The sequence below is a fragment of the Leuciscus leuciscus genome (genome assembly GCF_965113295.1).
Source record: "Leuciscus leuciscus genome assembly, chromosome: 22".
NCBI classification, from domain to species: Eukaryota; Metazoa; Chordata; class Actinopteri; order Cypriniformes; family Leuciscidae; genus Leuciscus; species Leuciscus leuciscus.
In genome coordinates this window covers 9,747,085-9,775,025 of record NC_138746.1, presented here as the reverse complement: position 1 = coordinate 9,775,025, position 27,941 = coordinate 9,747,085, and the positions used below count along the sequence as shown (strand labels likewise).

Here is a 27,941-nt window from a genome sequence, read left to right as displayed (position 1 = left end):
AGCAGTAGTAATTTATATTGTAGTTTAGCAGGTAAACTCTCCCTGTCGTATCATATAAAATATACTGTATAATAGACTACTTTACAAATTGGCGATTTCAGTTTTAAATTTAAAAGCATGAAGGTCCAAACCTAAACTTAACCCTCAGTGGGATGCAAGCAGATCATGAAAATGTATGAATTAGTTAGAATCCACACAATTTAAATAGGCTACATTATCATCAATGAATTGAATTGTCATGAAAGTGAGTTTAATATTTCTTTAGTTTTTCTTATTCTATGTTATTGTTAGTCCATTTAAAGATGTGAAAAAAAAAAAACATAGCTTAATAAAATACAGAAAGCTTAAGTTATTGGTCCCAATGTTGCACTGTCTGCATTGCAAACACTTCAATTGGAATCCACAGGAAGCCACCACAGTAGACGATTTCACATAGGCCTATATTTTTAAAGAATAGAAAATGAAAGTAGGCTACCAAAAATAGTGTTTGAAAACAACATTCCATTGCTAGAGAAAACATGTTAGCTTGTAAATGGACTTTACCCACTGTTACTGTGACAACAAAACCCTGTCTCGCCTATTCCTTTATTTTTCTATGCTGTATCTGCCTTTATTATTGAATCACTTAAAAATGTAGGTTCCTGCTCTCCGTTTATAACAGATAACGACTATTAGCCTAAATAAAATACAGTCAAAATTATTAGTTAGTTTGACTTGGCTGTTTGAACAGAATCGCTATACTTATACGGTCGAATGTTCTTTCCTCACATCAGCGCAGCGGTAACGCCTGTCCTTCCCGGCCGACACATTAATTATTCCAACAGTCTCCATGGAGATCTGCAGATATTAATGCGTTTTTCTCAGTGCCCGCTGTTTTAATGCGTTTTCAGAGTTTCTAACAAATAATTCACTCTGTCTCGGGCGCGTGATGCACAGCAAATTGAAAGATGGCGCGAAAGAGCTCTTGAGCCGGCGCGCGCGCTCAGGTGCACCCACGTCAGCTCTGCCTGCTCCTCGGATTGAATGAATAATTTTAGATGCACGGAAGGGATAGGCGCATAATCTAAACGCGACTGTACGTTCAAGCTTCTGTGCCATGAGCTGTCGTGTCCAGTGACCCGCTGGCGATGGGATCTGACCGGCATACTGATACGCTCCGACAGCAGCGTCAGCACCGGGGAGCACGACAGCCGCAAGAACACCTCGCGCGCCACTTTGGATTTGGATCACGTTGCTGTGTAGTTGAAATCGCTGGAGCGCTTCTTCAGACTAAGTTTGGGATATTGCAACTCGGTCGATTAGAGAGATGCTGATCGCTCGGGATCGGTGGCGCGCGGGGATCTTGTGTCTCTTCATGCTCGTGGCTTTGACGCTTGGCCGTAGCCCGCCAGCGAACAGGTAAGACATAACGTGCTTGTGTATATCTGTATGATCAGTCTGACTGCTTTCCCTGCAGAGCCACGTTAAACCAGCCAAAGATGATTTGCTGGTCTCCCTGCCTGTTGGCTGGTTTAGGGTGGTTTTGGGCACTTTTCAGATGGTCAGGATGAAAACCAGTTTCACTTGCTTGGCCAGCCTGAGGGACTATCTAGAGCAGCTGGGCCATACTGATAGACCAGCTAAGACCAGTGGCCAGTTGCATAAACTGTTAAGACTAGTCTTACAAGTTAGTCATCCAATTTTATTCTTTAAAACTATTAATAACTTTTTAAAGTCAGTAACATAAAAACGTAGATTGGTCTTATTTGACACCGAACAGTAAGACTGATTACCCCTAACTAACTTCTATTTGATCATACTAGTTCTTAAGACACAGTCTTAACATAATGGCTATGTTTATGCAACTGGCCCCAGGTCGCCCAGGCTAGAAGACAGTTAAAACCAGCTTTGCTATGCTACAAGACCAGATTTTAGGCTTAAGATGGTTTCTTTCCGCACAGTTGAGTCACAGTTTCTTAAACTACTCTTCCCCAGTGTGAATGAACGGAGCAACATGTCATACGTCAAAGTCACCGTGGATAAACTTCTCAAAGGCTACGACATCCGTCTCAGGCCTGACTTCGGAGGTAAAGACGTTATATTGATTTAAAACACTTTTTTGGATGTGACCATTTTGATGGATGGATAATTGACTGTCATGAGACCATGTTAGTGAGATTGTGGTGTCTGTTTGCTTTGCAGGTCCTCCGGTTGATGTTGTTATGAGTATTGACATCTCTAGTATCGACATGGTGTCAGAAGTGAACATGGTGAGTCCACAGGCTGCTCAGATTGTTTAATAGATGGTGGGCTATATTAAGCAACCAGAGATATCTGTCAACACAACCTGTTAAGGCTACAGTTAGTAAAGTGGTAGAATAAACTTCAGTTTGCTATTGTAGTCCATTCAGGAAAGAGTTACAAGCTGTTCCTATTTCTTTCAGAAGCACAGCTGACTGTAATATTAGATAGACATTGTGTTCATTTTGCATTATGATTGTTTTGGCATTGGAGCTGAACTGACATATTTTTTTACTCTGACTCAGCAAAGAAGGCCAAAATAAGCAATTTTTTGGGAGGGACATACGCACAAGACCCCATATACCCACAGGATGGTGCAGGTTGAAGTAATGGATTTTTTTTTATTTTAATTGAATAGGCGTTAACACAACAAAAGGTTACAAGTATGTGAACATAAGAAAAAAGAAAGGAAAAAGGGGACACATACAAACATGCGCACATACATATGTATATATACACACATATAGACATACAGTATATACTTCTCTGTTCTGTATTTTTCAGCAGTCTGTAAAAATATACCTCAGATTTCTTGTCAAATCTAGTTGTACAGTAAATCGCAAAGCTCTTTCATGTTTTGATGTGTTTTGAGTGTTTTTTTGTGTGGAATTCACGCTGAAAACAAATGCTGCCGCTCACTCTTTTTGCCACTTAGTGGCCCTAACCTATCATTTAAAATGATAAAAAAGTTGTAAGAATAATAGTAAAATGTGTTCTGAAATAAACTTCAGGTGTAGCCTTGTGCATTTCCACTCTGAAGTCTGAAGACTAATGCACTCTGTGGGATTTCTAGGATACTCAAGTCTAAGGTTGAGGTTGTTACTTTTGTTATGACAAGGTGTCACATTTCTCATGCTGGAAAGAGCTTTTTTTCGTGAATTATGGATAGTGGGCCTGAACAAAAGCCATTTCTGTGGTGATTTGTCATACATTAATTATTTTAGCAGGTGGGAGGCCTTTCAGGCACATGGTGGAGGGAGTTAGTGAGAGAGAGATAGTTAGCATTTGCAGTGTCTCCCTCAGGACTCGCTGTTTCTAGAAATAATACAGTTTTAAAATTAAAATAAATTCAACATGTAAATTACCAGATTAAATATATGCATTGCAGGATTACCACCTGGACCAATTTATGTCAGCTTCCTCTCTTGTGGCAAAGTCAGGGTAAGAAACTAACCCAAAACCCAGTTATTGTGGAGTTTGAAGTTATAAGGTAGAGTTGACTCTGGTGGTTGGTTTCATTCATTCTTGACAGGAAGAAAGGATCTGGCATAACATTGAGTATTCTTATACTCTATTTTGAAGTTCTTTATCTAATCAGCTTCTCATGATTGCTTTTTATACTGTTGGGCAGAGGGTCAAAACCAAGGCAAAATAATACAAACAATAACAGAATCCAATAGTGTACATGAACACCACCATGCTTGGGATTTTCTTTAAGCCCCGATCTTTACTATTTGGAAATGTGCTGGAATACCACAATATTTAAAGATATTTAGCAGTGATATTGTCAGGCTTTTCTGTTTACAGTGAAGTAAGCTAATTGCCTGCACAAAATATGATAGCATTATAATATAACAATATAATACGTAACGATAAAGTTTACAGTGGTTTCATAAATTAATTCAAAACATAAAAAAGCAAAACACACCTGATGCACATGCCTTGTTCTTTATTTTCTAGAAGTAGAGTTTAAGAACGTTGCTCTATTTTTGTGTAATTAATTAAGAGAAAGTACACCGACATTTTACTCAGACGAAAGTGACTTGAACGCACCTGCCATCATAAACACGACTTCCCACCTCGTAAATACGAACTTCCATGTAGGACTTGAACGCACCACAAGACACAGGCAAACAGGGATACACTGGGAAACGGGCGTAAGATGCAGTGTGACACTAACAAGATCTTGCAGAGAAAGTAAGCTGAAATGTAATGAAGCATAATAGGGCTGACCTCGACTAAAGATTATGAATGGGAGACTGTCAAAACATTTAAATCATTTATTGCTAATGTCTTTTGTTGTTTGATTAACATTAATGACACTCACTGCTCCTGAATGAATAACTTTTGTAACCTTTATTGTAAGGATTAATCTGTATTTAATTTATTTTGGGAAGACCATTTAGTGTTATTTTACATTTGATTCCTTATTACATTTCTTTAGTAATTCTTATTTTCTTTATTCTATTTTCATTATTTGTGCTACTGCTTGTAAATTGTTTATTTGTTCTTATTTTATTACTGAGTGTTTACTTGTCTTTTATGTGAATTCAATTCACAGTTTGAAATCAGGCTTGTGCTGTGTGTTAACTAACTAAATAACTATAAGCATATAATTTTAATAACGGTGATTTATTGGCTATGGACCATTCAATGAAAGTAATTATCAGCTTGCTATCGGCCCGAATTTTTATATCAGTGCATCCCAAGTGCTTTTAGAAAATAGATATTGAACTCCTTTGGTCCAAACTCTCTCATCCTATTTTCTCCTATTTGATTGTCTGAAATGAAAACACACATACACTCTGACATGATTTTCATAACACTTCAGGATCGAAGCAGCAGAGATCGACAGACGTGTTTTCTGTTTATTTGCTTTTTATAGCACAGAAAATCGTAGGTTCATAAAGAACTGCAAAAGGTGATTTGGCGGAGGAGTGAGAAAACCTGAATTTAAATAACCAATTTAGAAATGGCGTTAAACTAAAAGATAATCTACCTCAGCTCCCCTAAGAACATTGCAGAAGGTCAGCTGTTCTCAAGGCTGTCACAGCTTCATATAGCCAGCTCTTATAAGCTTCTGCATTGATTGTTAATGTACACTGCTGGTTACCTCAGTTGCCCTCGTTCACCTCGTCGTGACTGCAGTGTGCGGATACATGTTAAGATTGCAGTAAAAAAGCAGCCTCTTTGCCGCAGCATAATGCTGGTGTTTTACTAACGACTTGTGTGGACTTAAGCAACAGAGACTTTATTAACTTTCTCAGTCTTCTTGTAAACGATTAATCAGTTTATTCCAAAGAAAAACTTGCATATTGTTGCCCTATTGTTGGTTTGATTGCTTCTATTGTTCTCCTCATTTGTAAGTCGCTTTGGATAAAAGTGTCTGCTAAATGATTATGTAAATATAAATGTAAAGTCAAAAAACTGGGTGTTCATAAGATTAATCAGGGTATTTTAAAGAAAAAATGGGTGTTCATAATAACAAATATTGCTTAATCTTTCTCCGAAATTACTTTTCTTTTCTGCTGACGTCACTTAGGCCATGCAAGCTAACGGATAATTTTAACCAAAATATGTAAGCATTGATTCAGTAAACTTGCATTTGGTCTTGGTCAGGGGTGTCACACTCATTTTAAGTTGAAGGCCGGGAAAAAATGTAACCATGTGCGGGCCGAATTATCTTTTTTAAACCTTAGTGAGCTGACAATTAGCCTACAATAATATTAACCATACAAACTACAAATAATAAAACTAGAAAAAAGGTTCGGGCTGTGCCTATGCAATCATCTATCAATATGCATATTCTTTTTCTCACAATACTACATTTATATTTCAGGCCCTGTGTTGATTCATATCATTTCTGAAGATTCATGAAAAAAACTGTCTAAATAAACAAAGTCTAAATTCACATTGACTTTAATGCTGCGTCAAGCTGAATCAAGCCAAAGCAGATTTTTTTCTAGTGATTTTTCTTGATATTTGTTCTTGTATTATTCGCTACTTTAAATCCTGTTATGTCCCTCTGAAGTGAGTGTCTCTCTCAGCCTCTATTCTTCTGTTCCTCTGTGATGTCTTCTGTGTGATGGATTGGGCACAGAGAAATGAGTTCATTTTAAACCGCACTGTGAGATAGGGTGTGACTGTGATTGGTATGGCCTCCATTTGTGTGCATATGTGTGTTTGTTTAAGCATTTGTGTATGTGCTTTTGTTTGTGTGTCAGGGTGCTCTGTGAAGAAGTTGAGGTGCTGGACTGATGATTTTAAGCGGTTGTCAGGGGCAACAGCTGCTTCTAATAATAGAATCTGAAGGAGGCATTTGTCCTAAGCGAACCTGAGGCACACCCATCCTGTCTCTCTTTCACATTTCTCTCGCTTTCTGACTCGGTCTTCGCTTTCTCTGCTTTTCTGCCGCACTCACATAAATTCACTCAAATGTTGTCATCTTCATGGGACTGCACACTTCACGTCTGAAGAGTAGTTATGGATTTTATTTATATAAAAAGGGTGATGGTATGAGAAATAAAATGTCCTTGATCTTTTGAAATAAAAAAATTCATGGTACTATGAAAATACTGTGTAAATCACAAATGCATGATATGATGTTTCAGAACCATCCTCAATTTTTTTTTAAAAGACCACATTATTATAATTATTATTAATTATAATTATTAGTTATTATATATTATACCTTTTTAAATATTTGTACATTTTATTTTTGAATAATAATTAATTCATAAATTAAAATGTAAAACTAATTAATAATAATAATGATAATTTAGATAATGATAAAAAGAGTTTAGTAGTAGTACACAGCTCCACATTGTGGCCTCCATATGTGGGACAACCTGCTTCATGTAGAATAAAACAGCTTTTTCTAGGCCACTGTAATGTCTGGAGTCTGAATCATGTGTCAGTGGACATAAATATATACTGTATATAGAACTGTTCAAAAGTTTGGGGTCAGTAAGCTGTGAATAGCTGCCCGAGAGGCATTTCAAAGATGTCCGCTGAGTAAAATGATTATTGCTTCAAAGGGACTTTGCCTGTACGCAGTGCCGTTTGCTTCGGGGGTTGGGCGGAACTGACTGACCGGCAGTTTCTCTCAGTTTTTCCCCTCTGTTTGGCCTACTGTGTTCGTGGTCATCCAGTTTGAAATGTTGACTGCAAACACAGAGGTTTTTCAGATTTTCCGGCATTGTGTCCATGTTTACGCTTATTTGCAGCTTTTAGCCACGGCACTGCCTGCCTACAATGCGCTGGATCCTTCACTGGAAACCAAAAGTAACTCACTCCAGCTTAACATTTTCTCTTTGAATAGTTGCACCCGGGAACAATACAAGTCGACACCATAGAGATTCAAAGTTTGCTAAGAGGTATTTCCTACTAAAGAAAAGTGGTGTTTGACTCAGGTAAGCGTATCCATATAGCAGACTGGCGGGCGTGGCCTTGGCAACTTGTCAAGTGCATTATGGGTGTTGAAGTTTTCCTACCTATTTCCCCTGTTTTCTTAGTCAGGTGACAACGGTTTAAAAAATATTTTTCCATTCTACTGTATAGGCAACCAAATTTGATTGAAAGCCCATTTTGCCAGCAGTAAAGGATCCTGAAGTTAGAAAAGAGCACCTGTAATTTTGAACAAAATCACAGTAAACTAGTGGCATTTACAGTTTTCACTTTAAGGTCATGCATACATGCAGTAGGCTACATCATCTCAAAAAGTTTTCCCCTCAAAGGCATGTTATGAAGTGATTGCATAGAGATGTTTAAGTCACAATATAAGAAGAATTTGAGAAGAATTTTAACCAAATCTTTGCAGTAGATGAGTCTGGAGAAGCAGTAGTGCTGGGACAGGACCTACCTGCACGCCTTAGTAGGGCAGCTGAAACATCTTAAGTGTTTTTATAACATCACACATATGGAGAATCTCAGAATACTAATTGATCCAAAGTATCTTCATTTTGATTCCTCACTGCTTTTTCTTTATGTGTTTACTGAAAAGTTTTGCATATTCCATTGGTTAATATTGACAGGATCAAATTTTACTGCATTGCAGCAAACAACTTGAAATTGCTAAGAATAGAAACATGACTGTTACTATCCTAACACAAGAACATATATCCTGTTCTATTGTACTATTCAAATGCTTACAAAAAAGAAAATTGAAGAAAAGAAAAATTGATAAATTCAATTGCTTTAATAAAAAAAAAAAAAAATTTTGACTGAATTTTTTTTGTTGCTACATCAGTTTAAATAAACTCTTTAATTAGTTGTTTTATATGTTTACACAGTTTGTATCTTAAAACTGTTGGTCTTTACTTTTAATTGCATGTGGCATTCAGCACTGATTTCATGGTTTTCAACTAACCTGGGTGACGCTGTGTTGTCAATAATGACAACTTGGACAGTTACAAGGTAAAAAGTGAATTTCACAATTGTTTCTAAATCTCCACTGTACCATTATTTGATGTGATATAATATGATAGGTCTGATTATTAGATATGATATGCTCTGTCAGAGATTTACTGAGAAGTAATAATTCCGGTGAATGAAGCTACTTAAATTATTGAGCTTTTTTGCAGCATCTCAGTGTTGGTTTTTACAGCTGGTTTTAAAGCCAAGGTTTTCTGCCAGAATAACAGATGCTGTGATTGTTTTATAGGGGTTTGTAAGTGTCTCTGAAAAGCAGGGTGATTCCACTCTGTCTGTTTAACATTCACTCTCACTTATCATGTTGGTTTAATGGGATCTCAACTTAATTTATTTCATCTCTTATTCAACTGAGAAACGTGGTGACTGGGGGATGGAGTTAAAGCAGAAGCCTCATTGAAAATGTGACTGCGTTTTACAGTCTAACCTTTGACTTTACAGTTAGTCCCAACACATTTGGGTTCTTAAGAGACCTTTTCATTTTCACAGCAACCTAAATGAAGTGCACAGTCATGTAAGTGGCAATTACTGAGAGCAGACTAGTGTTTGAAATATGGATGTACTGTTGGAACGGGATCTCATTTTAAGTTAGTGAGTTCACTGACTTGATTAACTCGACCTCAAAGCAACTTTATTTTCCTTATATTGTGGAGAATGAAGCACACATTTGTTATAATTTAGTTGTTTTGTCTGCAAAGGAGAGCTTGTCATCTTAGATGATGCTTTGTGTTTTTACACATCTGGAGGCAGTGGCTATCTGACCCCATCTGAAAAAAGGTCTTGGCTTGGAAGGCTAGCTCAGCCTCCAGGTGGTTGACATCCTCTTTGATATGTCAGAGTGGGATGAAGATGTAGGTCCTGAGATTACAGATGCAGACAGAAAAGGAAATGAGATAAATAGCAGTGGGATATATTTGAGTATGTGTCTGTGACATATTTTCTTTGAGTGTTAGTGGGGCGTTTGCATATGCTAAAAGGCATGCATGTTTTCGCTGTTGAAACCACTGAGAACACGCACAGTTTTAATGTAGTGTGCATTTTAGTTTTTTTATGTATATTATACATTTGCAAGTTTTGAGACTAAAGTTACACTTAAAATTTAATAAAAATGAATTTCATATTGTTAGATTATGGCAAAATGTTGATCAGATGGAATCCCCACGTCAAAAATACAGAAATATCAGATCCGACTCCGGACGCCGAATCCCTTCCAGAAGATATTCCGTTTTGTCTGGTTTCCAAACCCACTCAGCAATACCCCTTTAAAACTCATGAAAATAGTGGCAGGCTTCAGGTCCTCCTAGGGTGGCGCTTGTCTGAAGTTTAAAATCATTGGTTACCCGTAAGCCAATCACATAACGTTTGGTTATGATGTGTGTTATGCGCCGACTCAGCCGCATCTAACTTCCATTGTAAACACATGTATGATGCGAAAACAAAACCATCGAGCGAAATACCGGAGTGAACATGGCTGTGAACTACTTTTGCAGATTATGTGAAGTAAATCTACACATTCACGGTACAATCAGCGTCTACGTCACGGCTCTCAGCCCGCCCTCTGTTCGTTGATTGGCCGGCTGTTTTGAGGCCGGAGGAAAACTGATAGACAGGTCGCTATCTCAGACTGAGTACAGAAGCGAACTGAAATTGAGCGGAAGTACGAAGTCTGACGTAGTCAGGCTAGCCAATCTAGACAATTACAGTAAAATATGTTTTTTCTATATTCTTAATGATTAATAAGGAATATTAGCTGTTTATTTAAAATGAGTAGAAATTAAATCAATATTTAGGGGTTTTATTTTTTTTATACCCTGATCATGATGTGCAGTCAGTTCTCCTCAAGATCACAAAGGTGTCATGGCAAAGTAACAACAGGTGAAGTTTATCACATAAATAACTATGGACATGATGATGTGCCTTTCAAGTGGAGTCGGAAATATTGTAATTACAAATTCAGAGCACATTAATGACTGAGCTAAGTGGTAGTTATGATTGTAAAACTCCGAAATCTCTGATACATGCGTTGCAGAGTGTTGTGACGTTGGATGGGGCATAATATACTGTAAATAACATTGTATAATATATCTATAATATATAATATATTATTTATATTATATCTATTTATTGTTATCTTAAATATATCTTTATTTAGAGATCAGTGAGCACTTAGCAGAAAGCAAGGCTATAGCGAATTTATAGTGAAATCATTCATAGAAAATTATATTGAATGATTTTGCAAGTTATTTTAGTTTTACATGCTATATTTTAGTAGGAAGTATTAAAGGTATGGAATAGCTGATAATTAGCAGTTAATCAGACAACTTTTATAGTTTGCTTTATGTAACACAAACATGAAATTTCAATACCATGTATAAATAAGTGATAAAAATTAATAATTCTTATCCTTTTGAATTCATATGTAGTTGGGTTTATTGTTCACAATATTATTATTTTGGGCTATTTCTCCATTATGTTTCTGACTTGAATGTGTGACTTGTTTTGTAATAATGAATGCCCGATTTGGAGGGACGAGTTTTCCAGGGACACTTGAAGGCATTTGACAATCAGAAAGAGTCCGGATATTTTTGGTCTTCATTTTAAACTGTAAATTTATCATTTATTTTTGTGTGTGTTTTTCAGGACTATACCATCACCATGTATTTCCAGCAGTCCTGGCGCGATAAGCGTCTGTCCTACACAGGGATCCCTCTAAATCTTACTTTGGATAACCGAGTGGCTGATCAACTCTGGGTGCCTGATACTTACTTCATAAATGACAAGAAATCTTTTGTTCATGGGGTCACTGTGAAGAACCGCATGATTCGTCTACATCCTGATGGGACTGTGCTCTACGGCCTCAGGTCAGAGAGTTTGTGTGTGTGTGTGCAGTTTTTTAAAGTATTTTTTTGTTTTACTTCTTCTCTCTCTCATGCATTAGATTGATGTTAGATTCTTTTGTGTGCGTGCATCTATACATTTATCTCTGTCTGTATGTGTATGCTGTATTTTTGGCTGACCCTATTACCCTGGCTGTCCTAATGTTTCTTTTTTTAGAATTTAAAGCCCAGTGAGAGATGCGTATCCTGTCTCAGTCAGGGAATATAGGTTCTGTTTACCAAAGAAAGATGAGGCTGTCTCTGTCCTGGTTGAACCAGGCTATTTGTTAGCATTCACTAATTAGCAAGAGCACAGTCCATATCTGGACCCCGGATTGGTTTCATCCAGACATTATTATTATTATAACATGTGAAGAGAACAAAAAAAAATGTTAAGTCATCATGAGTACATAATGTACACTTCCCTTCAAATCTTTGGGGGTTTTAATGTTTACATTTTTTTTTTTGAAACAAATCAGTAAATCAACATTTCAGTAATATTATGACATATTATTACAATTTAAAATAATCTATCTATTTGAATACATTTTAAAATATAATTTATATCTGTGATGACAAAGCTGAATTTTCAGCATCATTACTCCAGTCTTCAGTGTCAAATGATCCTTCAGAAATCCTTCTAATATTCGGATCTGCTGCTCAGGAGACATTTCTTATTATTATCAATGTTAAAAGCAGTCTAAATGATTAATATTTTTGTGGAAATTTTATTTTTTTCAGGATTCTTTGATGAACAGAGAGTGCATTACATTATAAATTACTTTACTGTCACTTTTAATCAATTTAATGCATCTATGGTGAATAAAAGTTTTAATTTCCTTCCAAAAAATAAATTTAATTGACACCAAACTTAAAACAATTTTTTTTTAAATGTTTTAAACACAAAATACATTCGGTTAGATTTATGCTAAAAATAAGACAAACAATTATTTTAAGAAAATAAACAATCCTTAGTATCCTATAATAAAGATTAGCTTCTATTATTATCTCTGTAAACAAAAAAAGAAAAGTGTATCAGAACAATTCTGGCCTGTTAAAGACTCACTAGTAAATAAATAACTTTCAGTAGACATTGTTAAAGGGATAGTTCACCCAAAAATGAAAAAGAAATGAATTTACTCTCAATCGAGTTGTTCCAAACATACTGTATATGAATTTCTGTCTTCTGCTGAACACAAAAGAAGATATTTTGAAGAAAGTTGGTAACGAAACAGGTTTGGTTACCCATATTCTACAATCTACATCTTCTTTTGTGTTCAGCAGAAGACAGAAATTCTTACAAGTTTGGAACAACTTGAGGGTGAGTATACGATGACAGCATTTTCTTTTTTGTTTGAACTATCCCTTTAAATCTACCAAAACATAAAAGGAAAATGATGATTAATTAAAGTCAAGTTTAATGTCTTTCTGCAGAGGAAAAGCTGCAGTCCTACACTTCTTTCCCTACATAGTGCGATATTCCATCTCTCTCCATCTTGCTCAATACTGTATAATTTATATCTAATGTACTATGCCTGAGAGGTATGGACATGTGCTGCTCTACATCGGTGTGCACCTATTAGTGTGTGTCTATAAATATATGTGATCACTGATTAGAAAGCTATCTCTCTGCCAGGAAAACAATATGGAGTATAATAAGGTGTTTTTGTGGGGGTGGATGTACCCGTACGTGTATACAGTGTGTTTGTGTTGCATTTGTCAGGAAAAAGTGCTTTATACCCATTCAGGGCTGCAGAACGAAGAAGCAATTCCATCATAAGTTGTGAAAAAGTGCAGCAGTCACGCACTGAAAGGCCATCACGTGTGTGTTTCCGTGTTAATTCAAGCTCAACATAATTAAGATCCAGCCAGAGGCATTTCAGAGAGGGGCTGCACGCTGCAGACATGACTGAGACAGCGTTAAGGCAATTACACAAGAGAGGAATAAAGAGGGATGAAACACGAGAGTGATATAACGCAGTGTGCCTGCAGTGTTATTTTACCAGCAGCTTGTGAGAGTACCACGTGAATAAACAATATAAGCAAATATTACTGTGTATTACCATCCAATCACTTGCTACATTTCACTTAATGGCGGTTGATAGGGAGATGATTACATTTGTTTTGTAATATGAAGTACCCATGTGCTTGTCCAATCATTATTAGTTCAGCATGAATTAAAGTTCTGCAAAGCTTTCCGAATATAAATCTCATTACAGGTGGAAGTATGTGACTGTAACACCATCTGCTCTTAAATGTTTCACTTACCTCTTCTGACATCTGGACAATTTTTCTAAAATAATATAAGTATGTTTGATCAGTCAAACTCAAAAGCAAACTTGCTATTACTGTAGACATACTAAACAACTGCTCAATTGTAATAGTATCGTGTTGTTGTTTTTCGCCTCATATCTGTAGGATAACTACCACAGCTGCATGTATGATGGATTTGCGCAGATACCCGCTGGATGAGCAGAACTGCACGCTGGAGATTGAAAGTTGTAAGTGATGTTCACAGTTTAACCGTTAGCATTCATGACTAGCATGCTGAATAGATAGGTTGATTGCATATTCACAATTAATCATGTGAGTATTAGCTGAGATAACCCTAAATTAATATTATTCAAAGTCATTATAGTGTCATTAAACCTACACTGTATAATTTTTTAAGTTCATTCTTAGCAGAAAACACTTTGTTCTTTCAAAATTATATGTGCTCATTAATGTGTAATTACTTCTACCAACTAATCAAGTATTCTCGTAAGCGTAGAATCTGCCATTTAGAATACATGTGAGCGAGTCGCTCGAATGGCGGAAGCCATGTTGCGCCTCCATCTTGAAAATACATTAGCCAAAGAGGGACATACCTGGAAATTCAAGATTCGCCTTTCGCGTTTTTACACTCAGTGACACCGTGACGAATGCGAGGGGGAGATTACTCACGACTGCCGGCAGATTTGAAATAATACGGCCACCGTAGGAGTTAAAACGCCCCTGGAATGGGAGGAGCTAGAAAGTAAAATTCAGTTGGTAGTCATATACAATTTCACCGCTAGATGGGAGAAAATCCTACATAGTGTAGCTTTAAATAGACTAAAAGTGGTTTTGAATCAATATTTAGTTTATTTTAGTTTTCTAATCATTGAACACAAGACTATCACTGGCCTATAGTTCACACAGACATTCCTTTAACAGTCGAGTTTGTTAAACTGTCCAGGGGTGCGTTTACCATGAGCAAAGTTTTCTCAAGTTCAGTCATTACCAATATAGTTCAACAATTTAACATTTCCCCAAACCATAGTTCCAACGATTTCATTTACAAACAGCATTGCAAAGTCGTGTGATTGGAACTACAGTTCTTGACCTGTTGAATCATAGTTTCAATTTAGTATGACGTGGACTTATATAGATCATGCTCTTAAGCACAATCTCATATATGCAAATTTCATTCTATGTCTTTTAGTTTGTCAGAAGAATGAAAGCGCTATTTTTGAAGAGTGCATTGGGCGAATGTGCTCTAGAACCCCAGGGAAGCCTGGAGTATGACGCAAGAGGCAACCTGCGATTGAATCAAACATCTGGAATTAAAGCAAAGCAACAAAGAACAAAAATAGCGAAGTAGTCCTCTGATGCCATGTTCAGTATTTACAGCAATTAATGAGAGTTCTATGTTGTTGAACAAATGTGGTGTGAACTAAGGGACGTGCTACAAAGTTACTATGGTTTCAGGAAAAAGTTGTGACTGGCGAACACCAAATTGTACTATGGTAGTTAAGCAGCGATTTACGCTGTTGTACTGGAAACGCACCCCATGGTACACCGTTCACACTGGACACGTTCTTGTATTCTGTCTGTCTGTTTTTTTTTTTTTTTTTATTATGTACATATGCAGAATGGCTTTTCCATCACGTGCTCTTCAGCATCTTGTACTATGATTGTCACAATATTAAGACATCTAGTCAAGACACGTCTTGAGCATTGAGCATCTGTTACATGTGTTTCATCTCACTGTTTTTTAACTCAAGATCACGTCCTTTGTGAACGGCTTCACATGTGAGGAGGTAAATAAAGGTTGTAATTCCAAGTTTTTATTTCTCCTCTGGTAGGAAAATGGATCAGGGGGCATGATTAATTTTATTAATTTTCTTTTCACACCATTCTGTTTAATTAATACCATTAAATGAATATAAAACATTGACAGCTCTAAAAATACATAGAGAGAAGGTGAATGCAATAAAGTCCACATTTTCAATGAAAGCATTAAATGAAGATGCATGAATTTCTTGCAGCAATGCAGCAAAAACTGGCACAATCAGTTGTATAATCCTAATGCATGTATGCATGCATCATTATAAATTTATCAAGAAAAATACCTGCAGAGAATCTGGCTGTGCTGACTAATCTCTCTGTTTCATCTTTCTCAGTCTCTGCAAATGTCTTACTCTCTGTCACTCTTTCTTTTTGCTCTCTTTCATCTCCTCCCCTCATCTCTTTTGCACTTTGCCTTTCTCAGTGTGACAGACAGGGTTTGTAATTGGGTGTCTTCTTTGTTGGTCAGACAGCTGTATTCCTGTGAGGCTGCTGTCATGTCAGAGCTCTGAGATGCATATCACCACAGGAAGGAGAAACCTCAAGATCACAGCAGACATAAACCATGTCGCTTTCACGCGGCAGACATAAATCATGTCACCTCATCATCCATGGGATGTGGTGAAGGTGACATGATTTATGTGGACAATATCAGACTTACTGTAATAAGAGACAAAAATACTTTCCACAAATAAGTTAGAAGTAGTTAATAGTTCACCCAAAAATGAAAATTGATCTTCTGAAAATAAAAGAAGATCATTTGAAGATTGTTGGTAACCAAACTATTTTGGAGACCATTGACTTCCATAATGGCCAAAAAAACAACAAAAACCCCCCTCAAAATAGTTTTGGAATACATTTTATTCATATTTGGGTGAACCATCCCTTTACGCACATGTCATGGAATAAAGTCTCTTTTATTCTTTTTTTTTATCAAAAGGTCAGTAAACATTTGCATTCAATTTGTTATGGAGCCTTTCATTTGGATGCTATTCATTTTATGTGAATTTGGCCATTTTTACAAACCTGTTTTTTTACAAACCAAAATTTGATATATCACACAGTTTGCTTTTAAGAAACTCAGATGCTTAGATCTTTCATTGACTCTTAATGCTTATATCTTTCAACACATACAATTTTTAAATAAAAAATGGGACAGCTAAATATTTTTAATTGACTCAATATTTAAAGATATGTACCACAATAACTGAATCTAAATTTAGGAGATTTTTTTATATTTTTTTATTGATACTGTCAATACAGTGGAAGAGGAACAGGCCTAAAACATTTTGGAACAGTCATTGGACACCAGAGTGTACCCTTTTTGTAGAAACCAATTAATCCAACGTTACAGACTCGAACATTAAAGAGAAGGGGACCGGGAAGAGTAGACCTTCATGAGGATTATCACTGTGCTTCAGTCACTCAGGAGTATAGGCTGATGTTTCTCTTGATTGAACTTAATGAAGAACGGGAAGAATTGGCTATCGTAATACTTTATCTTCTAATTAAGCTTTAATGTTCTACAGTACTATGCTCTCTTGGAGATAAGCGCGCAGAGTCTGCAGGGACAATCTTTAGCAGTTAGACTTGGACCGGACCTCTCACAGAAGTGTTCTCACTGCATTCACATGCTGATTTACACCACTGACAACACAGACTTCGGGAACGTGAGAGAGGCCGCTTTCCCTTTGAGCCAGCATGCTGTTTTGTGGATATATGTGTATTTCTAAATGTTTCTGTCCCTCTTTTGTTTCTCAGATGGCTACACTACAGATGACATTGAGTTCTACTGGCAGGGAGGAAGTTCGGTGACGGGCGTGGACAACATTGAGCTGCCGCAGTTCTCTATTATTGATTATAAAACACTGTCTAAGAAAGCTGTGTTTGCCACAGGTACAGTGCGCTCCCTGCATGTTCATGAGATGATTATACTTTCTTTTGAGATGAGTCAGCCCTCCTCAGTACTGTATGCCAAGATTCTTTCAGTTCACTTCAGTTCAAACATGATTCATTAAAATAGCTGTATATTTGTAAGCACAGAAATTCGAAAGTGGTATGCGTGTAGCTGTAATATTGTGCTTATGCTAATGAAATTATGCAGTTCGCTGCTACATAATGTCTGGTCCAGTTTGCGGCTTATTTTCATCAAGACCCGCCCACTTAGATAGGAATCTATCTGACTGACATGTTAAACGACCAACCACAGTTTGTTTTAGTAAATCTGAAACATGATACCATATTAATAGACCGGTGCAGAAAAAGCTAATTCGAAATATGGTGTAACAGTCTCCACAGTCTGTTAACAAATGCATGCATAAACACGACTATTCAAAAGTTTGGGGTCAGTAAAAAAAATACTTTTGAAAGAAATTAATACTTTTATTGACACTGAAGTAAGTAATGGCTGTAATGAGTAATGGCTGCTGAAAACTCAGCTTTGCCATCACATGAATACATTACATTTTAAAATCTATTAAAATAGAAAAAAGTTATTTTAAATTGTAATAATAATAAACTTTTTATTTTATATAACGCCTTTAAAGCAGCTTCTCAAGGCACTTTACACAATAAAAATACAAAGAGAGAGGGAAAAAAATACACAGATAGAAATACAAAGCGTACAAAAAACAAAAGAACACACTGGAATACAAAATAATTAAAACCATAAAGAAAAAGCTAACCTTTTAGGTTGGATTTAAAAATGCTTAGATTTAGATTTTGTGCATCAGGAAGTGCGTTTCAGAGTCTAGGAGCATAGGATGAGAAAGCCCTGTCCCGTACAGATAGTAAACGTGTCTGTGTCTAATGTCACACTATTACTGTTTTTACTGTATTTTTGGTCAAATAAATGCAGCCTTATTGAGAATATTAGGCTTCTTTCAAAAACATTACAAAAAATCTTACCAACCCCAAACTTTTGAATGAATTATTACTGTGTGATTAAATTACTGAACTGTGTGTGTACAGAACAGGATTAAGCACTAATAGGTGAAATGACAACCAAATTTACCGGTAGCTGCAGTGTGTAAGTGGCGTTTGTGTACCTCACTGACACAAAACACTTTAATTTCTCACTTTCAGGGTCGTATCCTCGTCTGTCTCTCAGTTTTAAACTGAAGAGAAACATTGGATATTTCATCCTACAGACCTACATGCCTTCAACACTGATCACCATCCTGTCCTGGGTCTCCTTCTGGATCAACTATGATGCTTCAGCTGCAAGAGTTGCACTAGGTGTGTGTGTGTGTGTGTGTGTGTCTGTGTGTGTGTGTGTGTGTGTGTGTGTGTGTGTGTGTGTGTGTGTGTGTGTGTGTGTGTGTGTGTGTGTGTGTGTGTGTGTGTGTGTGTGTGTGTGTGTGTGTGAGAGAGAGAGAGAGAGAGAGAGAGAGGACACATTTTTCTACACCTCCCTTTTCCCACTTCTTAAATTTACAATTAATGCCAACCAGTTTCTAAATAAGCTTTTTTAAGCATTGTAAAACTGACTCTTTTTAGGAATCACCACCGTTCTGACTATGACTACAATCAACACTCATCTTAGGGAGACTTTACCCAAGATCCCTTATGTGAAGGCCATAGACATCTATCTGATGGGCTGCTTTGTCTTTGTGTTCCTGGCCTTGCTCGAGTATGCTTTCGTCAACTACATATTCTTCGGCCGTGGTCCACATTTACGGAAGAAAGTGGCAGAAAAAGCTGCAAAAAGCAACAATGAGAAGAGTAACAAAGTTCAGGTGGGTTTTTGACCAGCTCTATGTTTACACGAAGTAATTCTTTTGATCAATACAGTAGAGGTGTTGGACTTCATACTGTCTCATATTATTATATGTAGATTACCTTCATCAAACATTCACAAGATAATTTTTAAAAACACTAATTTAATATAACACTGTTAAATGTAATCTTTAGCAAATCTGATATTTTTTCATACATTATAATGTGGTCATGCCTAAATTTACTGGATTTTAGTTTTTAGTGTTTTGTTTTAAATAAAATTTCAACATATTAATATTGGCCAAAACTTGAAAACATTAATTGTCTTATCAGCATTGGCCAGACTTTTAATATTGATACATCTCTAAATTCTAAATCACTTTTATTTACTAAAATTCAGTTTTATTTATTCCTTCTTTTATATTAATAAAGGTTGATGTCCATGTAAGCATTCCCCTGACGAACCTTGATCTTCGCCTTAGTGGGGCTGAGATGTTAGGTGCTCTTGGGGACCCGAGGAACACCATGTTCTCTTATGATAGTGCCAGCATCCAATACCGTAAGCCCCTTACAAGTCGGGACCTCTATGGACGGCCCACTGCCTCTCTCGAGAGGCCAATGGCACGAAAAAAGAGTCATCTTAGGAGACGAGCCGCTCAGCTGAAGGTGAAGATTCCAGACCTGACAGATGTAAACTCCATTGACAAGTGGTCACGTGTCATATTTCCAATCACCTACACCTTCTTTAACTTAGTATACTGGCTGTATTATGTCCACTAGGGAGCAGCACTGACTCAACCCAGCCATTCACACATCAGGTCAGGCTCTCTTACCCTCCTTGCGGTTTTCGACTGCCAGTCAGACAGGAGGAAGAGGTGCATTCTGTAGTTAGCCCTTCTCTGTAAATTATTAAACTATAAAAATATATAATATAAATCTGTATTATCATTTTTCAATAAGAAAATAAGTCAAAATGACTACTCAACTGTTGCTGCTTAATGTAGATTATCATAAATATTAGTTAAAATTGTCGCTGGATTTTTGCACTTTGCTTCTGTGGGATCAATTTCACTGACTTGCAGAAAGTGCAACGACGCAATGGGGAGAAAATATGCTTTTCTTAGCTGACGACGGCATTGCACATCTACTGTAGGTCAGGCAGGCTTGAATTTGTAAAACAGCATTTGAAAGTTGTTTTCATCATTTATCTTTCATATATGACGGTCTTAAAAGGATGTTCTGGGTTTATTACAAGCTCTGACATTTGTAGCATAAATTTCATTACAACAGAAATTAGCCTAATTTCGACCTGTACCTCAGTTTTATTATACATAATTGGAATAAATAATTTTCAAATAAAGCTCTTAATTTCAAATTACTTTTATTTGTTACTTTTACTTGTAGATATTATTGAAGCTGACCCCTTTGTTTTACAAAAAAAGTAGGCTTTTTTATTTATTTATTTATTTATTTATTTAAGAAAACCAATTGTTATTCAGTTATTTGTGTTTTAGGTCAATATGACCCAAGCTAAAGATAAAGAAGAATAGTAAAAGTTTCGTCAAGCTAAGTGTCGACCTAATTCTGTTCAATATATGTGGTATTAGTTTGTGGTTACAGTCGGACACTTAAAATAGAAGTATACAGGCCAGGCAATTGAAATAACCACATAACATGAAACGCTATGAAACTTTACACCAGTTGCCATAATGTAATGGTTGAGCACTGCTTACATCGGCCAAACGGAATTAATGTGCACTATAATTAACTTAATATAAGTTAATTCACCTAGAAAAGTAGTTCCTTCAAAAAATGTAATTTTATAGTTGGTAGATGAAGCTTAACTTGAATTAAAACCTGGAACATTTCTTTAAAGCAAGACCTTCATAGTATATATTGTTCAAGTTTGTTGATGAAAGTCTTACCCCAGTTTAGACACATCACATACTGTAGATTAAACATGTTCTTATAAAGACTTCACTACCAAGAAATGGGCTCATCATTTGGGTTACAGTATTTATAGGGCTTGGTTAAGACTACAACTCAAAAAAAAATTATTGTCTTCAGCTCTGGTGTCTATATGTGGCCTAACACACTTTTTGTTCTCTATAATCAAATGTAGTCAATCTGCCAAGAATGGATGTCCTTGCATCAATATGACAACACATGATGACAAGCAGGATGTACAGGAGTTCAAAGTCTGGACAGTATGTACATTTGTACATTAAAACATCAGGTATCAAAAGATCTATGATGTCATCAAGTTTTTCTGTACTTTTTCTTATAAGCCAATTAATCCTGCATATTTCATTCAAAGCAGTAGTTGATTTTTTCAGCCCACTTTATATTAAGTGTCTAACACAGTCTAACTACTGTGTAGTGTGTACTATCATTTATATTAATCATTTCATACAATGCACTTATTGTGTTCATACACGTTTCTTACACTGTACGTATATTTAAAAATACCTTCATGAAATTACAGCTGTAATTAATTTCTCTAATTACTCTGTTGTTGACCCTTCTCTTACACCTTAAGTGAAGTGAAGTGACATGAAGGCCAAGTATGGTAACACTCTTTGTCTATTTGTCCTCTGCATTGATTTAACCCATCAAAGTTAGTGCATACACATTAGGAGTAGTGAGTAGTGAACACTGGGCAGTGATTTGCTGTGGTGCCCGGTAGGGCTGAACGATATTCTGTTTTAACATCAACATCGCGATGTGCGCTTGAGCGATAGTCACATCGCCGGAACATGCGATGTGAAGGGTAGTAGCACCCATGGTGTATTAAGAGAATAATGATTTCGTACCAAAAAGAAAGTCAAAATCAGCTATTTGAGACCATTTCGGCTACAAAAAGGAGGATGTTGACCAAAAAGAGGTACTTTGCCTGGAGTGTTAAAAAGTTGTGGATGGTTGTCTCTTTTAAAAAGTATTTTGTCTTTTATTTTTCGTGTTCGCATTTATGAGGAAAAACCAATGTTACGTGACAGTTCTCTGTAACGGACGCGAACGCCCTGAAAGCGGCACTAAAAGACTGCTTTAAAACTTTCACAGAGACCTCAAACAGAAAGCACAAAGCCTTTCTTTAAAGCGAATTTCTTTTTGTATTAATTGTATCTTAATTTTAATCAGTGTTTCATTATCCAATTTCCTGGATTTAATAAATAAAAAGTAAATATAGCAGACAATAGATAATCACGACACGGAGGCGCCAGCTCTTGAACTGGAGCATGCTATCATCCATGAACCGAAACTCAGCGTATAAGGTAGCCTACTCGCCTCACACACCTAAAAAAATATAGAAATATATCTATTATCTACAGAAATCTCTATTTTTAAACAGAACCATTCAAAACAAAATAAAACGATGTAACGTTAATCCGTATGAAATGTGTATTTCTCTCCGGCGCGTTCACTAGGCCTACTGCGAAGATCGCGAGTCAGCCTTTCGTCAACTTCATCTTTGCAGCCGACACAGAAAACACTTGTTTATTAATAGACAATTAAAATGTGTCATTGCAATATTTTACATATTCATAATCATTACTTTTGCTGGTTCTTTGTGACAGCTTTTAGGTGCCGTTTACATGAACGCATCTGCATCAGCACTGAAAACATATATATAGAGAGAAAGAGAATACGATTTTTTTTTTTTTTTACTTATTTTGAGGAATTATAGCCTAATGAACAAACAAACATATGTTAAGAGCGCCCCCACGTTGGATTGCGATAGAACGTTCACCGAATTCTGACAAAAATATGTTCTAATTTTGGAATAAAATATTAAGTGACCTTTTTGTCACTTGTAATGAAGCTTGCTTATTAGTGAAATTATTAATATCATGGAATGGTAATTATTGACTTTAGCCTGGATTGATGGCTCGCAATATATATCGTTGGGGAAAAAAATATCGCAATGTAATTTTTTTCCAATATCGTGTAGCCCTACTGCCCGGGGAGCAATTGTGGGTATTGAGGGTGGAAGAGAATGCTGTTTGTTCAGTCCCAGTATTGAGAATTGAACCCGCAACCTTGCGGTTACAAGTCTGACTCTCTAACCATTAGGCCACAAATGCTCCATTAAACCTAAATAAACCTACCCATACCACCAAACCTGTCCCTAACCAGTATCCCAGCTCAATAGCAGCAAAAGTTTGTTGGGTATCACTTTATTTTACTGTGTTCTTGTTACAGGTTACATGTAGTTACTATAGTAATTACATGCAACTAACAGTAAACCCTCTACTTAACCCTCAACATGAACACAATAAGTGCATTGTACCTAATAAACAGATAGATAGATGGATAGATGTAGGTACACAGTAGTTAAAGACACCTAATATAAAGAGTGACAGTTTAATACTGTAAAGCCCAATAAAACCCAGACTTGATTCATTAGCAAGAGATTAAAAATGATATATAGCTTAATTATGTTAGTTCCTATTGTTCAATATTTGACTCGGCACTCCTAACACTATTGCAATCGAAATGTAGCTATGACTTTAGATATAGCCATTGTTAGGGATGTAGTTCTAACTATTTATATAGTAAGTGACTTAACTGTATTTACCTTTCAAATTTGTATTTAGCTTTAAACCTATTCACTGCGAGTTATATTATCCAAGCTCACCAAAATGTCAGATAGGACTTAATAACAAATTAGATTTTTCCTCTTTATGGCTGAACTTGTGCCTTTAAAAAAAACAAAAAATAAAAATAAAAAATAAACACATTTTACAGGGTTTACCATTCAATAGCTGGGTTGAAATTTTCTGAATGGTTTTCCACTTTTCTATAGATCAAAGATTACTCAAGGGTACCACACATAATCAAAATGAAAGGTACTTTCAAGGGCTTTTCCAATGCCCTGCATTAATATGCTATGTAATATTATAAATACATGAATATATATATAGCATGTAAATAAATTGCTTGCATTGCAACACTCTTTTTAGTGTCAATCTGACTGGGACGTAGACAGCTCAGTTATTGTCCAGGAGTGAATTAACTCCATTAAAGATTCTCATTTAAAGCTAATCAAAGAGATCTCAAGAGTGGCAGAATAAAAACAAAGCTCACACACGCTCCAGCCAGAATCAGCATGAAGACACAAACACGTAAAACACATAGAAGTGTTAACATATTTAACTTAGGGGTCTGATAGGCTATATATCACTCATACAACGGCAAATGCCAGAAAAAGGAAAAAAGTATGTTTTAAACAGTATCCTATTATCCCTGTATGATTTCTGTAATTGCACTTATGCTATTGGCCGTGCAATCTTGTGCAGATGCGGAGTGTGTTGAAGGAGAATGCATTTTCACTGATTGAGACTGATGATTGTATTTGAGTGTATGTTTGTATTTAAGCTTAGCAACCACAGTTGTACTTTATTTTAAATTGTAGACATTTTGAATTAATTCAAATAAAATATCCCACTAAGCAAAATGTGAAGAGCTGATTATTGCATTGTTGTTGCATTAACACAGGATATAGGAGTTCTTTTGTGTACTGGGAAGTCTACGAATCATGATGGACACTGATTTAACTGTGGATTGGATTAAAAAAGGGTTAATTGTTCTCACAAACCATGTCTGGGGGGTTTCTGCCTTTTATCATTTTATCTGCCTATTACTTATTATGTTGACTCACATTGACAAAAAAGGAACAACTCTCAACTCATGTGTTGGCATTAATGTTTTTAATTGCTTTATTTAGAAAGGCATCCCTTGGGGTGTGAAACCAAAATTAATTTGCATTTCATGGAGAATTGAACAAGATCCTGGCATCCGTTTAGCTTTTCATCGTGTAAAATCCTCAGCTTCAAAACGATCCTAGCACCATTAATCACGCAACTTCAAGTCAACTCTAGTCCATAATGATGTAGCTTGAACAATAATATTCAGTCTGTTGAGCTCTTTATGAACACTTCATAGGTAGAGAGACTGAGAGATTCCCGGTTCTGTCCATAAGGTTCCTGTTTGCCTGCATGCAGGCATTGTCTCATAATAAAGACATCAGAAATCCTCTCTTTGACAGCAGATGGCACAGAATCATCTTTATAAGGAAATGTACTGGTTGGTATGTATCTTCATTTCAACTGCAGCACCACCTAAAATAAGACACAAAGTCAGCAGAGGTAAGCGTTGGTGCCACTACTGTATAATAAAGTGCCCCTTTTATGATTTTTTGGATGTTGCCTTTATGTAGTGTTATTTAGCTGTTTTGAATGTAGAAGTTCTGCAAAGTTTAAAATATAAAAGTGAACGATACATGGAGTTATTGTCTCCCAAAAGAAAGAGGCGATTCTGAACTGCCTGAAACGAGTCATCAGTATGTAATTCCGACCTTGCTGCGCAAACCTCTAGGTTTGCAGGTTTTTTGACTGCCGCTGAACACCGTCTACTTTGACTCGCCCTTAAACACTAGTTTTAGTTGAGGCCTATGCTGCGTTCCAGTCCACTTTTAGACACGCACTTGTGAACTTCCCTAAGCACTTCCCCTCAGGGGAATCCCCGCCGCCATTTTGAAGTGCATTCCACTTCGTGAAGTGGACGAGGGAAGTTTATATGGACAGACCCTCGTTCCCTCGATTTTGACCGAGGGAGCGAGTCTACTTCACATGTACACTTCAGGCACCTATATGTCCCACAATGCAGTACGATTGTGACGTCACCACAAATCTCGTCTAATCACCACCACAACAAACAACTCTATGATATATTAATTTTATATATTTTTTAATTTAAAACAACCCACACACACCTATATACATTCAGATACTGCATTAAACAAATTCTTAAAGGGACATTTTTTTTTATAATAAATCAACTCTTTAGCTGATTCCAAGTGATCAAGGGCTTAGGACGTTCCAATTCAGCCCGTCGCAGTTTCCGCCAGTAGTGGGCACTCGTAAGCAATGACGTACATCCGAGTGAACGAGACAGAGGGAAGTTAGCGAGTGAAGGGCATGACAATTTTAGACTAGAACGCAGCCCTGGAAGAGTTTGGTTCATGTTGTCGACATGTCGAGAAGACGCTCTTTTCTGCAATGCAAATTTAAATCCACTTTGTATGCACTTCCGAAAGATGAAGACTTGGGTTTGAATTGATGCGGTAAAACCAACACTATGATAACCGTTCGTATCACTGTGTTTACAAGTGCTGAGGAAGCCTCCTGAAATGCAGATACAGTAAAGGGCGTTTTGTATTATAACACGTGCTGTAAGCGATAGACCAATCACAACAGCCTGAGCCACCTGACCAATCAGAGCAGAGTAGGCTCTCGGAAAGGAGGGGTTTAAAGAGACCAAATCCTTTATCTAACCGTTTCAGACACTGTGATAAAAGAGGTGATGCTGCAATAAAGTACAGTATGTAAGTATTTTTTTTACCTTGGATGTGTGTAAACCTAAACAAAATTAGAAACTAATAGGGGCACTTTAATAGTCCATTACCTTAACCTTAAGCATTACCTTATTAGCAGCCTCTAGTGAACTGATGAGAGTTTGCAGCTCCTCTTTGTTCATTTCTATATTCACAGATCTCTGAAGTCCATTCTCTTTCAGGTCCAGACTGAGATTTAGCAGAGGGGTGTTTAAAGCTGACAGCTTATCACTGGATAACGCCAGCTAGGAAGGAGAGGGGGGAGGAAGTAAGAAAGCAATATTAGCAAATGGAAAAATCAATAGATTTTCTTATCACTATGATTAATGCACACGTGTATGTGTGTGCTTGGTGCACCTTTAACTGCCAGTTAAAGTCCTGTAGCTGTGTGCTAGAGATGGCATTAGTTCTCTCCACCAGAGCATGTCTGATCTCATCAAACCTGGACCGCACACACTGGACAACAGCCTCAGCCCGTGCTGTGTCCAAATCACTCAGCAGTTCCTGGATCTTCAGACGTGCACATAATGAATCAGATGTTTAGTCAACCAATAAATCTATTTGAACATTTATATGACTCTGTACACAGTTAAGACACGTTCATATGTCTATTCAGATTCCCCTCTACTAACCTCTTGATCTGAGCAGCCCCTTCCTACAGCAAAGCGGATGAGAGAAGAGAGAGTGTTCATTAACTCCACCCATTCTGTCAGACTCCACCGATCACCGTAATCTGTTTGCCTCGGACCACTCCGCCCGCACACCCCATCCACCACCCTGTGCATGAGCTTACAAAAGAAACAAGAAGTTTTCAGGGTTCAAAGTCAAGCTGATAAACAAAGATTACTGTATAAGGAGTTTCATCTAGAATTACGCATTTTTAAACAACAGATAACATAATCATTTTTTTGTAAAAATATGTGATCCCAACTGTTTTAAAAAAGTAAACAAACAAAACAATTCACAAGCCAAAAACCATACCAAGCACTGACCCGGCTGATCTCAAGCTGATGGCAGAAGGTGTGCTACTGGTGTCGAAACAGAATCAATACAACTATTTGTGCATTTATATAAGTTCATAAATAGCATTATATACTTACTTTAGGACATTCTTCAGATGGTAATTTGTCGAGCAATTTTATCATTATGCTGTCAGTCGTCTTCCTCAGCGTCAAAGATGTCAGCTGACCGAAATGTCACGTGACTTCATATTCTGTCGGCTGTCGCGTCAGTGCCTTCAAGGATGTCGTTTGTACTCTGGGATTTATTAATGAAACATTTGACATGCTACTTAAATGTACGTGTTAAAGTCTATTACACTATTTAAAGTCTATAACTATATAAAGTCTATATAACCATTTCACTGTTGTCTTCTTCTTCTTCTTTCGAAGTTTTATGGCGGTTGGCAAACCAGCTAAAAGGTGCATTTACCGCCA

The 27,941-nt window shown here is 36.7% G+C and overlaps 2 protein-coding genes across 3 annotated transcripts; one reads left to right on the top strand and one right to left on the bottom strand.

Annotated features, from left to right (window-relative positions):
- The first annotated feature begins 543 nt into the window (after nt 1-543).
- On the top strand, nt 544-24,960 carry gabrb1 (gamma-aminobutyric acid type A receptor subunit beta1). Of its 2 annotated transcripts, XM_082154927.1 has the most exons (10): nt 544-1,398; nt 1,975-2,066; nt 2,182-2,249; nt 11,071-11,291; nt 13,725-13,807; nt 17,157-17,291; nt 18,480-18,632; nt 18,894-19,132; nt 19,545-19,778; nt 21,235-24,960. In XM_082154927.1, the coding sequence occupies exons 1-10, from the start codon at nt 1,307-1,309 to the stop codon at nt 21,280-21,282; spliced, it is 1,365 nt and encodes a 454-aa protein (XP_082011053.1). In that variant the 5' UTR covers nt 544-1,306; the 3' UTR covers nt 21,283-24,960. The 2 variants fall into 2 exon arrangements, with proteins under 2 accessions (XP_082011053.1, XP_082011052.1); XM_082154926.1 differs by having other exon boundaries at nt 19,545-24,960.
- Nucleotides 24,806-27,941, bottom strand: commd8 (COMM domain containing 8). Its single transcript, XM_082154930.1, has 5 exons — nt 27,606-27,941; nt 27,138-27,293; nt 26,863-27,015; nt 26,595-26,750; nt 24,806-25,231 (listed from the first exon to the last, which is right to left on the bottom strand). The coding sequence occupies exons 1-5, from the start codon at nt 27,648-27,650 to the stop codon at nt 25,211-25,213; spliced, it is 531 nt and encodes a 176-aa protein (XP_082011056.1). The 5' UTR covers nt 27,651-27,941; the 3' UTR covers nt 24,806-25,210.